General features: G+C 38.8%; 1 protein-coding gene across 1 annotated transcript in view; it reads right to left on the reverse strand.

Annotated features, from left to right (window-relative positions):
* Fkbp14 (peptidyl-prolyl cis-trans isomerase Fkb14) overlaps nt 1-11,480 on the reverse strand; it is a 28,423-nt gene extending 16,943 nt beyond the window's left edge. The window contains exon 1 of the mRNA XM_022068894.2: nt 11,121-11,480. Coding sequence (XP_021924586.1) covers nt 11,121-11,383 — 263 coding nt within the window. The 5' untranslated portion in view covers nt 11,384-11,480. The remainder of the gene's footprint in view (nt 1-11,120) is intronic.
* Nucleotides 11,481-14,086: the final 2,606 nt, after the last annotated feature.

Raw genomic sequence — 14,086 nt, forward strand, 5'->3', positions numbered from 1 at the left:
AACCTCTGAAACATTGGTAAACTTCTACCAGATTACAAGAAGATTAGAAGACAGCCACCTCAATAGAGTGCTTATTTCATAAGCGTAGAACACACATCTTTAGCAAGGCCTAAGACTACGTGTAAAAGGGTCCCGATGCTGTCTTTCGTTAGTGAAGTTCATAAACTACAACATGGCATTTGGATCTCAACTGACGTGTTTCATAGCGTACAGGAAGAAATAAACATTAAATTATTCTTATTAACCATCAGATTCGAGTTATAAGAATTAAATGTGACGACACTCGTACTTTATATTGTTTGCCATAGTCCTTAATCGGCGAATGGGTCGTTCAAGAATTTGTAGGTCCCTAGCATCGAAACAGAGGTCTATATGAATCGTCTTATGCATTATATCGTAAACCAGGCAGACAGGTCGGAAGTAAATAAGGGTGGAAAAAGAATGTATGGGTTTATTATACCAGGTGATTCAAAAAGTACTTTATAACTTTGAAAGTGTATAGAAATTTATTCAGAAGGCTTACAAAATCGGTTGAGGTGTCATCTTGTAGCAAAACAAATCAAGTTTGACTCACGTTGTGCTGTAGTATAGAATTCCGTCACCGTGAGCGCAAGCGGCAGTGTATTTGAAAATGGCTCGAAAATTTTCTCATACCACAGTTAGACGAAGATGACCAAAAAGGACGCATTCACTTCCAGCAAGACGGCGCACCACCTCACTACCTCACAGAAGTCCGGGATTTCCTCAATAACCGTTTCCCAGGTCGGTGGATTGGTTGAACAGGGTCGATAGCATGGCCACCTCGTTCTCCAGATTTGACACCTCTCGATTTTTTCTTATGGGGTTTCATTAAAGATCGTGTGTATGTTCCACCCTTACCTGCCAATCTCACTGAGCTCAAAGCTCGAAACACCGCCGAAGTTGCAGAAGTGACACCGGATATGCTGGATCGTGTTTGGCAAGAAATTGATTTCAGGTGGGATGTCTGCAGTATCACCAATGACAATCACATCGAACCAAAATGACTGTTTGAGGAAAACCCTGATTTGTTTTGCTACAAAATGCCACCTCAACCGATTCTGTAAGCCTTCTGAATAAATTTCTATACACTTTCAAAGTTGTAAAGTCCTTTTTCAATCACCCTGTATAGATAAACTACTCTGAAGAGAAAATGGTCAGTTCAAGAAAGTTAAAACCACTGTTACGAGTTTTAATAAATGTGACCATTTCGAGGCTTCATTGGCAAGACATTCCTTTATTGTTTCTTTATTTTGTTTAATGATTTCGTTTCATTATTTTGATAGTTAACTCCGTAAATATTGATCAACCAAAGTGCCTTAAAAAGCTACACAGTGCAGGCGGCTTACCACTGATCTCCATATAGTGCAAATAAGTAATAATTCATGGAACTCAGCCTCCACGCCCCCAATGTCTGAATGAAAAATGATGGAGCGTTTAAAGCGTAGGTCGGACACGTGACATTTGAATACGACAGGGCGGAGGTCGTTTGTTTCCACTGGCACGGAGACTTTTAAAAATTTTGCTTTGGGTTTCATGAGATGTAAGTAGATGTAATACATCAAAAAATATGCGGATAGAGTAGACACACGGTTTGTCATGCTAAAGGCTTACACATGTTGGTTAAATTAATGAATGCGTCGGGAAACCATACGAAGCCTCAAAATAGTCGGTGTTCCTGCAGAGGTAACCTGATGATTTCGCTACGAAATATTAAAAATTCTTCCACAATTTTTTTAAAAACAAAAATATAAGTACATGAAAGTGATGAGTTGGCTATTACACATGTCTTACCTGTTCTTTTTTTTTATTTTATAAACGGACAGTTTCGCTTCACGTCTCCTACAGCGATCCAAGACAACTACACTCTTCCTCAATCCCCGATTCATAATCATCAGACATCGATCATTGTCACTATAAGATTATTACCAAATAAGAGAGAGCCTGGCATCAATCATGGTAGGTAGGGGCAGGCGGTACATAAGCTTCGTCGTATACCGCGGGATATGATGTAAGGGGCGGGAAAGACCACTGTGAAAATGGTGTCTTATGAACGTTTCATTTAACGGGCTGTCAGCTGACGGACGACGAAAATCCTTTTTGTCTGTGTGGGAGTGACGAATGAATTCGGAGCGTTGTCCCACCGCTTCAAGCAACCTGACTCGACATTTATACGACAACGTTTCCCCTTAAATCTTATTTGCTGGAAGATATTGGATCCGCAAATTTAAGGTCTATAATGAATTTTTGTGTTCAAATAAAACTACGTTACCTTACGATAAGATCCCTTACTTATTTTATTCGGGGATTTTCGTATCCTTTTGTACATCGGATTCTATCGGGAATTACAAAAAAACAAAACAAAGAACGGTAAAGCATCAGATTTAAATTAGGAAGATTCTTGAATTCAACATCGAGAAAGTTTAATAATCTAGAGTAAGCCCACACATATTATCATAACATTGCCTTGCTATTTTTCATACCAAACTGGCCATTATACTCATTTCAGCAGTCAATAAGTCTATTGCTGGAAAACATAAAGAGCTCCCTACTTAGAAATAATTTTCCTTGTGCTCCGTTAAACGTATGGAAACACGCTTCACGTAGTAGTAGATCTTGAGGATGAGTCAAGTTGTCGCTGGTACACAACTGAGCACCGCGCTATTAACACATATATGAGGGAGTAAAGTTATGGCTCCACGCTATTTTAACCCCGACACTGGCTTCGAGCTCCAGCGACTTTACTCCAGAACAAAGAATATTAAATACAATCGTTTGAAAACAATGCTCTGAGAAAAGTATTCGGATTTAAAAAGGATGGAGTAATTAGTAACTCATGACTTTGTTAATCGCCCTGATTATGGAGGCAGCAAGTAAGTCTGAAACGTCTACCAGACTACACGTCGCAACAATCCAGAAGACAGCCATCTTCAGACTCACCGACGTGGAAACTTCAAATTCTACAATTCATAAGTTATTTAACAAAAGAGTACTGAACTACCTCCCATGCGAAAGCCATCGTCACTCAAAGTCCGAAAAAAACACAACAACTTTGCGTTCGATTTACGTACGCTGCGATATTACGCTGTTTTTGACAACCACTGTTGAGTATTAACACACAAAAATCCGTTTTACTTTGTTATACAGAATTACATGTACATAGTAGGAAATTCAAACTCCAACAGTCCTTTGTTTCAGTGTCCTGTTTCTATTCTGTTAAAAAATTAAAATTAAAATTAAATCCGTGGCGTAACAGCTCCAGAGAGCCAAAGCCGACTAGCTGGCTGCTGGCCTCACGTTCTCATGTCTAAGCAGAGGTGAACGATCATCCAACCAGATACAGGATGACGTGTGGTCAGCACGACGAACCCCCAGCCATTGCTAGCTTTCCCGACCTGACTACGCTACCCAATTTCCTCACGATGATGGGTTGGCACCGGTCCCATACACCGGTCGAAAGCTCATGAGAACATTTCTCACCCGAGACTCGAACCAGCGCGCCGGTCCGAAGCATGACGCCTCAGACCGCTACGGCGCGGGACTTTTCTATTCTGTTAAGAATATTTAAACGTGAATCTGTGAAATTATTGTTTATAGTGGATAGTCTAAACATCGGACGAGAACACGTGGTGAATTTCCGGGTTATCCAAACTACTGAAGTAGGAGTATAATACCTAGGCTGCTGCTGGCCTTGGGACAACAAAGGTCATCCACTGGAGGTCGTCTTTCCGGCAGCATAGCCTCTCTCTCTCACACACACACACTGTAGTGGATATACAGTTCCCAAGATCCCCCTGGAGTTAAGCTGTTCTACTGCAGCAGAGGCTTAAACCTGAAGCTCTGTTTTCTTACTTACACTCTCTTGTAAGCCATAGGAAACTGGTTGGAATGATTGCAGGTTTCTTTGATACGACAACTCCCATGATAAATTTTTTTGCTAAGGCCGAAGAGAGGGTTAGCATCACAAAGAAAGAAAAATACATGGCTCGGATACTTTTTTTATTTTCCTTGAGCTATGGTTAAGACATGTTCTTGTCTCTGGAAAAATGATTTCTCCCGCTGCAGTAAGAGATTCTGTGTGTATATATGTTACCGGCAACGTACAGAATGCCTAAGGTAAGTAGACAATGTATGAAATAAATATTGTCGATTGGATAAGCTGTCAAGATGGAGGTTGTTGCGAAAAGCTACTGAATCTGAACATAACAAAAGTTTTGAAAATTAAAAATAATTGTTTTATATCAAGTTTTTGCAAATATAAAAGAAAAAATAAAACTGTATAAAACGTATTATAGAAATTTCTTTGTTATATACTTTCCCTAAAGAATCTGAGGCATTTTATAAAATTCCTAGGTATTCTATAGCAGTGGTATTCAACCTGGGGTACGCGTACCCCCGGGGGTATACGAAGACATCTTAGGGGGTACGTGAAATTTAAAAAAATAATATATATTATTTTATGATAAACACTGAATAATCAGTAATGTAATTTATTTAATTTATTTTAGATGTAGATTATATACTATGTATAACTTGAATTATACACCAACAATTTTGGGGGTACAAAGTTGAAGATAAATTATAACTGGGGGTACGCGAACAAAAAAGGTTGAATACCACTGCTATCGCAAAATATAAAATAAACTTACTTTCATATATTGCCTAAAAGTTCTAGGAATTTTATAGAATGCCTGAATTTCATAATTTGCCTACTGACTTTAGGCATTCTATACACTACCGGATTTCATATATACCATATACACTAACTACGCCCAACTTTACTTTGAAATTAGAATATATTTATCTCTTATTATCATCTTACTTCCGTACTTTTGTTCCTATTGATTCATATAACTTTGAGGTGTGTCCCACGCAAATTGCAACATTTGATACACGTGTCGTTTGTCCGTACAACAGCGACCTAACTCGTAATTGGATAAAAAAACCCAAGTTAGAGTTTCTCGTTGATTCGAATGCCAGTGGCTTTGTTTGAAGTGCTACAAATGACTTAGTAAGGCGGGATAACTTACTAAAATATTAAACCTCCGCACGAAAGTAACTCGATGAATTTTTCTGGAAGTAACTGCATAAAATCTTTTTACCATCATCGCGAGAAAGGTAGGGGGGAACAATGACGATAATTAATAACTGAAGAACACGAAAGAAATGTAGCAAAGTTAGGAAGAGATTTTGTTTTCGGAGGTGGAGTTTTGACATTGTTTCTTTGTGCAGCTCACAGACACCATGAAGTTTGCGGATCGAAAGGAAGAAGTTAAACAATGAGGTCAGAGGACAGAGACGTGTAGGATTTCTGACCCAAGTGACAACTGGTTTGAAATTTTTATAACTTGGAGAAGTTTCTGTGGCGAAGATGTTATTTTCTGTGACGTTCAGTAATTCGATTACACGTCACTCAGAGCAAGCGGAAACCATTACACTCCTCTGTTGCAATTTTCTAACTGTTGAGTCTGTCAGTAGGTAAACAGCATAATGTGTCTTACGGGGGAAAAGTTACAGTGGAACCACGGTTCCGGAGAATTTGACGTAAATACGTCTATACGGAAACGAAGTTTATATATTGGCTTATTCTAAATATTTCCTTTATACATGCTTTACATTTGAGATAAGTTTGATTAAGACTTTGCTTATTCAACTTGAATTAGTTACGCTTAAGATGGGTCTGTGGTAGCTGAATGTAATGTAATGTAATGTAAGGTATTATTATTATTATTATTATTTAGTGTTCTGTCTGACGACAGGTCCATATGAACAGGATCCTTCCATCCTTTTCTCGGACTGGGACCTGTTCATATACGTTCTTGGCAGATGATCCAGAAGTGGTTTGCCATTGCCTTCTTCTGTGTGTGAATGGAGTAATTGTTGGGATGCCACGGAGAAACCGGGGAAGCCCCCGGAGGAAAACTCCGTGTTGCCTAGACCACGGCCTTGCCCAACACAAGTTATAAATTCGGGAAAATTTGTCAGAAGTGGGATTCGAATCCAGGGTAACCGAACCGAAGTGTAACGTTTCCTAGGTAACAACAATTTCGAGTAAACACGAGGGAACACTTGTTACACTTTTTCGTTTCCCTTTTTCGCCGGATTACCCTTCCTTATAGACGTATTTACGTCAAAAAAATTTCAACGTCTCTAAGGATATTATTGCACCCATCACCATGTTAAAATAACTTATAACTACCTTGAAAGTCTTGTAAGTCCGACGAATGAACTCATTTATCCCAATAGCCTAAAGGCAGCCCTACGAACCTGCTCGCTCACCTTCGATTTGCGATATTCTGCAGCGATGTAAAAGGCTGGTTTCTTTTGTTGAAACAGCCCCTGGAGAAAGAGGCTTCAAAACCACAAACGGAAAGTTACACTTAGACCTCGAAAATTAGAGACAAACAATAATGAAACAAAGCCTGTGTCGATAAATACTCGTTCGCTAGTTAGCAACATTCATCACCATTAATTTTAGATTTTTACTGTCAAGTAAAATGTGAACTGCGCGGACGAGTGGCTATCACCGATTCTACTGTTCAGCAGGTTCTGGGTTCAAATTTCGGCATCGGGGTAAGTTGTTATAAAGACGAAAGCCTTCTTGAACAGACGTTTCAGAAGCGCTAAGTACCGACATGTTTCGTAATGAATCCTGGTATTGTGGTTACCAAACTAGTCGGCAGAACTGATTTAGACGGTAGGGGCCCTGTTTACGTGCTGCCCTGCTGACGTGGAACGGAATATGTCGTCAGAAGCGGTGTAATGTCACGTCTCTCAAGGACGTCAGACTTGGGCCTGAATGTGAAAGTGTTGCAGTTTCTGCCTCTAGACAAACAAGCAGCAGCTGTACACAGCGATAAACCAGGCTATTTCAGCAGCGCCATTCTAATTTCACCCACCAGCTTCTTAATTAACTATCAAACATCTTTCTTTTTGCGGATGTCAGAGTTGAAAGGTCAATCTGATTACTGTAACACTGATTATGATGTCCCTTATTATGTAATTCCTTACATCTTAATAAATACGTTCAAATATGCTCTCCGGCACTTAGTTATTCAAAAATGTTCAATCTGAGTATTTACAAAGAAATTAGTACACATTTTGTACGTGTAATGTGAATTTCAGATTCCAACTACAATAACAGTGAAGAGGCTGACCTACTTGGGGAACAAGACTGGAGTACACGTAACTTCCAAATAACCTTCTTTATGAGTTTACATTCAGTATCTCACTATCCTCGACATTCAGTTGTGCTGCAGATACAAATGTATTAACGCGAATTTGATAACACTACATGCTGCATGTAATATATATATATATATATATATATATATATATATATATATATATATATATTAGAATTTCATTAAATTCCACTACATCTACAAATGCAAGCGTTTTATAAGATAATTTTTTATTTTACGTTTTGCAGTCCTACAAATTTCGATACGAAGGGTAATTTCTGCAAATAAAAGACACAGTTACAATTCAGCTTCACGTGAAGGAGGGATTTTTTATCGAACCAACACCGATAGCATTTATTAAAACCGCCTGACGAGTTTTAATGATCAATTCCTTGAACCGAATTTGATGGATTAATTTAATTGGGTGATTGACTTAGGAAGTAAAACAAAGTGTTCCGCGGATAGCAGATCTGTAATCTGGGTTAGAGGGCAAGAAGATGAACCAGAGTCTCGAACATACGTGTAGCTGGTAAACGAAGCTGTGAATTCTGAGAAGAACGTTTCTGGGAGAAAAATGCACCGGAGTAGAAGAAAGATGAAGACGAAACAAACGAAGAGCGAAGAATGAGTAGCATCGAGTATAAAGAAAGGGAAGGTTTATAACAGAACGAGGAAAAAGCAACTAAAAGGTTAGCCTACGCGAATCTGGGAGCTTTTAAACTGTGCTTTCGAGACCTTGAATACCACGAAACTGAAAGAAAAACTATCATACGACAAGGTCTTCAGCCTCCACACATTAGGCCCAAGGTTTTCAGACTTCACAGAGATCTCAAGATTTTTTTTTCCGCTGTGAAAGTTTAATGCTCTGTTCATACATCGTCAGTACCTTCGAATGTTAAAAGTATTCACACACATCGAAAAATAATACAGTTTCCATCTTCAGGGTAAATAAATATGACAACTACAATGTTGGCCGAAACGTCGGAAAACTTTCACAATTCGACAACGCTCTTACCCGAAAGCCGAAGTTATACTTTGCCGTTTCAGTAGAATGCTTTTCTAGCAGTGTATAATTCCCGTGTACATTTTGAGTTGACAGATTTGTGTAGATTTCGATAGCAGTGTTATATCCGTACATTGAATTTCGCGACAGTTCCGGTTCAGATGTCACTTGGAAATCTACTCTTCTAGTGAACTCATTCCACCGCGTTTATTTTTGCTGAGTGTGACAGTATTTTATTTACAAGAATATTAAGTTTACCTGTTACTGGTACTTTAAGCATTGTCATCCGAAATATTTTCAGATAAAATATAAAATTATTTTTAAATTTTTATTTCGTTGCATAGATTTTCCCTTAACTTATTCAAATATCTTACTTTTACACAATAAAATTAAAAAAAATCCTACACCATTTCAAATTTCTCAGCCAAGTTACGCTCAAGTATACGGAAAGTTTAACCCCCCCCCCCCCCCAGTTTCCTCTTGCTTATTTGTATTTCTGGATATGTTCGTGCTCTAATGCATATAATTAATTTCTCTGTTCGAACAGCTGATGAACCACGTGTCCACAGTAATGACTAAGACACTTCGCACGTGTAATTCAACGTCCAGTCCAGTGACACCAATTACTCTTACAAACACAGTAACAGACGCTGACTGGCACGTTTAATGAACAGTTCACCCCAAGATAAGTTCACTTACCCAACCACTTTACATACAACACGTGCTTATAACCAGACTCCTTCATGGTCGCTCTGTACCACAGTATCAAAATACAAGACAATCAATTTGTTGAACTCTAAACATATTTTGCGACGGGCTGTTCACTCGTCCAAGGAATCCCTACCAAACGTCTAAAAATAGACCAGTAACCTCCTAAAGGAGGCCCCTATGCTCCACGTAGGAGAGAAAGGCTATAAGAATAAGAAACATATTCTGAATCCTGTAAATTAGGTACTAAAATGTATAGACCTATAAGTGCCTATTAAGTCACTTGTGTCAAAATTAATATAAAAATTCTCTGCAGTACTTCAATAGTAGTGTAATATGAGTTTGTAATTATAAAGGGATTTTAACTCTAGAGGGCTCAATTAATAAAATAAAAAGAAAAACATTAAATTTCTAACAGTCCCTTAATTGATGTAATCTAGAGAGTACTTTAACTGTCGGAGGGGGCGGATTAACTCCATGGAGCAGTGTCCAATTTGAGACGCCAATAGTTCGCGTCAGTCACTTTATTACCTGAATTTTACAGAACCCAGAGCCAATTTTAAACCGTGTTCTGAGCCAGATTAAACCTGTCCATATTTTCACGCCAAATTCCTCTAGCATCCAGTTTAATATTCGCCCATCTACGTCTAGGTCTCTCATGTGGTTTCTTCCCTTTAAGAATTCCGACTAAAATTCTGTATGAGTTTCTCATTTCTCTTATTCTATATCTCGTAAATCTCATATGAATAAACTTCATTATTACAGAATTTAGTGTGGAAACAACTTGGAATATTTATAATACAGGGTACATAAGAGGTTCTTGCCAGACTGTTAAAATTTACTGATTTATTATTACAGTATGGCTTCCTGGCTCATACGAAAGACAAACATTGTACGCAATATATGATTTTTAAGAAACACTCCGTCAAATTGGCTTTAGTCCAAATCAAGTTTCACTTTTAAAAATGGCTATTAGGTCCACAAATTAAAATTTCACCTTAGCAAACAAGTTCAGCAACGTCTGAAAGCAACCGGAACATCGGATATCCTGCATTGACCATCACAAAACCGTCCTAAACAGAATAACAATTCAGACTTTACGAAATTTCTGTACGTACTAATTTTCCGCTATCATACTCAGCTTTCACTTGAAGCATTTTAAATGTCATAATATTATGAAATGATGACGATATTGTTTTGCAAAAGTTACAAAGCAATTTTGTTATCGGGGTTGAATATTGCCCACTGCGTGAGGTGTACTTAATAGTTACGTAAGAAAATGCAATGTGGATTACATTACATCAAATAACCAAATATGTGAAAAAGCACATTCAACACACAGGGCAATAAACAAAATTAAACAAAACACGGTTCAGATACATTTGATAAGACCCAAACGAGAATGGTACATAAAAACATGAAGGACAGAATATATTTACAAATATAAGAGAAAAAAAGTTCAATGACATTTCGCTGTGATACGAAATCTGAATATGATTTTTTCTGTATAAGAATTTAGAAAAGTAGATAAATATGGTCCAAGGCCTGCATTTCGAAGCTGAGAGTATGTGGAATGGAAATGAGATCAGAAGATGCCCTCTATTTAGGCAGGAAGATGCCTTGTATATATTATTAACATTTTCAGTAAAGAGAGACTACAACACAAAATGACATACTCTTAATGAAAAGGTGGCTTTTAAGACAGTAATACATTGTACTAATCCTGTAGAACTAAGGAATATAGAAAAATGGATAAAATCAGACGTAAACTTAAAAATATAATATGTAATATGTAAAGAAAATAGGATGAGGGGAAGTAGATTTATATTTATAAGTACAAATATCGTACGGCAAACGAGCAGAGCCATTATACAATGTTATATTTGAACCGTGGACCGTAAAAGAAAGGCGTGTAGAAAACTAAATAAATTATTGACTGAAATTAGAAAAATACAGACAGTTTATAATGTCTAGCATGATATACTAAACACAGAGTAAATGTACAAATTGCATAGGATTCTTCAAAATGACTCGTATTTCAAATGTAATACCTGCCTTATAAACAGGCCGTACCACAAACTTTTACAGAACAACGTGGCATAGAACCACAATCAACAAATTGTAATCTCAAGGCCGATGTTTCGATATGGCAACAAGTCCTACCGTATCCTCGGGAGTATTTACGTAAGCCAAAAATACGATCTCACCTGGAATCGAAAGCTGTTCCATCCTGAAGTGTTCCTTTGTAGTGCATCGTAAGCATATCACCGTTCTTAGACTTTACGTCACACACTTCTGGAGTGTACAATATTTCAGTCTTCAGTTCTTCTGTCGCGCCAGAACTAACAGTTTCACTTGCAGAATTTTTCCCAGATGATCCGTCCGTAGCAGCGAAAACTATAGTTACGAAGGTAAAAAGTAACAAACACGTTGTTACAGGACTACGGTGAACACACGAGGGCATTTCCATGGCGATGGGCGGCGTGTTGTGAAGGAAAACACTTGTAGCGTGGCTATTGACCGACTACGAACAGAGACCCTCTTGCAGTGACTGCCACGCAACACGCCTGCTTGTTGCTTATCTTCGGCTGTTCTCCCTACTCTCTCCCCACCCCGATCTCATCGCACGCGTAAAACACAGCGCACTGTATTACCGTCCTAACTCCAGCCCAAGATAAACCAGTTCGGAAATCGACTTCCCGTTACAAAAGAATGAAACGAATTCGAATATTGCGGAGTTATGTCTATTTAATTAATTAATTTGTCCGTCTAATCACAATTTAAAATTTAAAATTAAGATAATTAAAATACCATGTGATGCTCCTTATCGAAACATTCGACTTATATTTAGAGCATCACTTAATTAAATATATATTTTCACAATATGACGCAACTCTTATCATCTTATGAGGAGTTATGGTCTGTTCGAATATTCCACACGCATCTGCGGTGTAATCTAAACCTCATCGGCGAATTGAATTTTGGTTCATATCATATGACACCTTCTCATGAACCGAATATATTTTCTTGTAAAATGATCACCTTACAAATAAGTCGTAAAAGATATAACATAATTCACTGTTACATCAACTAAAGAAAGGAAAATATTCATAGCCTGTATAAGTGTATATAATTTTTCCCCGTTATCTGATTGGTGCGCATGGGGGAGACTAGAAATGCGTACAAAATTTTAGTTGGAAAGTACGAAAAGAAGAGACTACTAGGAAAACCTAGGCTCAGACGAAATCAAAATATTAAAATGGATCTAAAGGAAACAGAGTGGGAAAGAGTGAAAGTTCAATTACAGTCTTTCACTACGACACGTGATTGTGAAAACTCTTCAGGCCTACAAACGTCCATCCCTTCGGCGATATTTGTAAGAGGAGACACAGAGATGAGTGATGGGGCGAGCTGCAGCAGAAATGAGCGGATGACCTGTTGATGGTGGGCGAAATCCTGTCTTGTCTCATCATTTCCTTACGCCAATTGACGTATCCTCAACTACACACGTGCATAGCGCAGAGTATAAAAAGATTTTGAACTACAAAATTCTTAGAATTATCCTGCAAAGACTTAGGAATATCATTAAATCGACCAGGAAAGTCGACTTGTGGGCAGAGAACCGAACCCTGGGTTTCCCAGATTCGGAGCAAGAAGACCGCCGACTGTGTTCGCAGACTGTCGGCGAACACTGTTCTGCGTCCAGACTGATCCGTTACTTCAATACACTGAAACTCGTGCGGTTATATTTCTGTCAAACTAATCGATCAGCAGAATCCTTGTAAATATAACGGTCGTTCAGCTGCTGAATAAATCCCCCGCCTTCTACTGAATCTGAAGGTAGAACTTATCCTGAGCCAAATGAGCCCCGTCACACCATGCCAAGGTCAGTTTTAATATTATCCTCCCATCTACTTCTAGGCGTGCCTTTAAACTTTCTTTCACAAGTATCGCCACGGTACTTGTGTTCCGTTAGGGCAACATCTGGAAACGCGGATGCCGTGGCCAAGACTTCGGCGAATAAACGTCACATGTAACCCATTTTGAAAGTTGTTCTTTGTCGTCTGTTTCCTTCGCATTTTCTTTCATCCTCCCTTGATCTTTTCAAGAGCTCTTCTCCCAGAATACAGCTGGAGTTTCTTTATTCTGCGACATCACCATTACTCTCCTGGTCGTAGGTTTGTACTTGCGGTAAGATTTTTAAACAGGGGTGACAATAATTTTTCAGAACCAGGCACCAAATCACCATTTCCACCGGGTGGAAAATTATTTCAATATTGGTTTGGGAAACGAGTTATGACGTCAGGAACTTCGAATAGCTTCCTCTAATTGTCTAAATAATAGTTACGAGTTCGGCCCGTACCGCAAAGAAAACAACGCTTCACCATTACAAAGATCAATTGGTTGACGCTGTTTAAGGAAATAATAGATTTTTTTTTTTACTGAGAATCGTACGCAACCCATAAATATAAAATGCAGAGTTACTGAGTGCTGAAGCAGGTGGTACATATAGTTACCACTAAGACTTTTAAGGGTTAAAATAGGGCGAGAAAACGGTGTCTACCCGCAACTACACCCATTTCCAGCCATGGCTGTGAAGATTGCAACAAACACAGGCTTCATGACGTGAATGTTAAGTTGACCAATCAGCGATCGCCCTGTGGCCCGAAAGCTTGGCATTCCGTATACTAGTCGTGGCCTTCGCCCCCTCCTCTCAACTCCTTCCTCTGTTTACAGATTACCGACAGAGTGAGGATGAAAAGGACATATGGCCCCACGTGTTAAAAATTCCCTCTGACGAAAAGCCTTTACCGAAGAGTTTAACTCTGATAACCGAAGAGAAAATGTGTTTTCTTTGCAAAAGATGTATCAGTTGTGGTGGGACAGGGTCGTTCGGTTTTTCCCTGTCAATATCAATCCGCCGCTGCTCCATATCCACTCTCGTACCATTTGAGGGGTGAACAAAGATCCGATTAATGAGCCAGATCCATAGAGTCTCGTCCTATTGCAACAATAAAATAACGAGAAGATATACGGCGATCCTGAGGGAGGGATATCGTCAGGCCGACGACAAATGGGCGCAGGAGACCCCTGGTGACTCATCAGCGAAACCACTCTGCTCTCACTGTGCTGGAAATTGAGCTAATGCTGGAGCCATTATGAACATGTTGGA

This window comes from Zootermopsis nevadensis, unplaced genomic scaffold, assembly GCF_977971745.1.
Source record: "Zootermopsis nevadensis isolate Lab colony 2312 unplaced genomic scaffold, Znev_1.0 Znev_ptg000010l, whole genome shotgun sequence".
NCBI lineage: Eukaryota > Metazoa > Arthropoda > Insecta > Blattodea > Termopsidae > Zootermopsis > Zootermopsis nevadensis.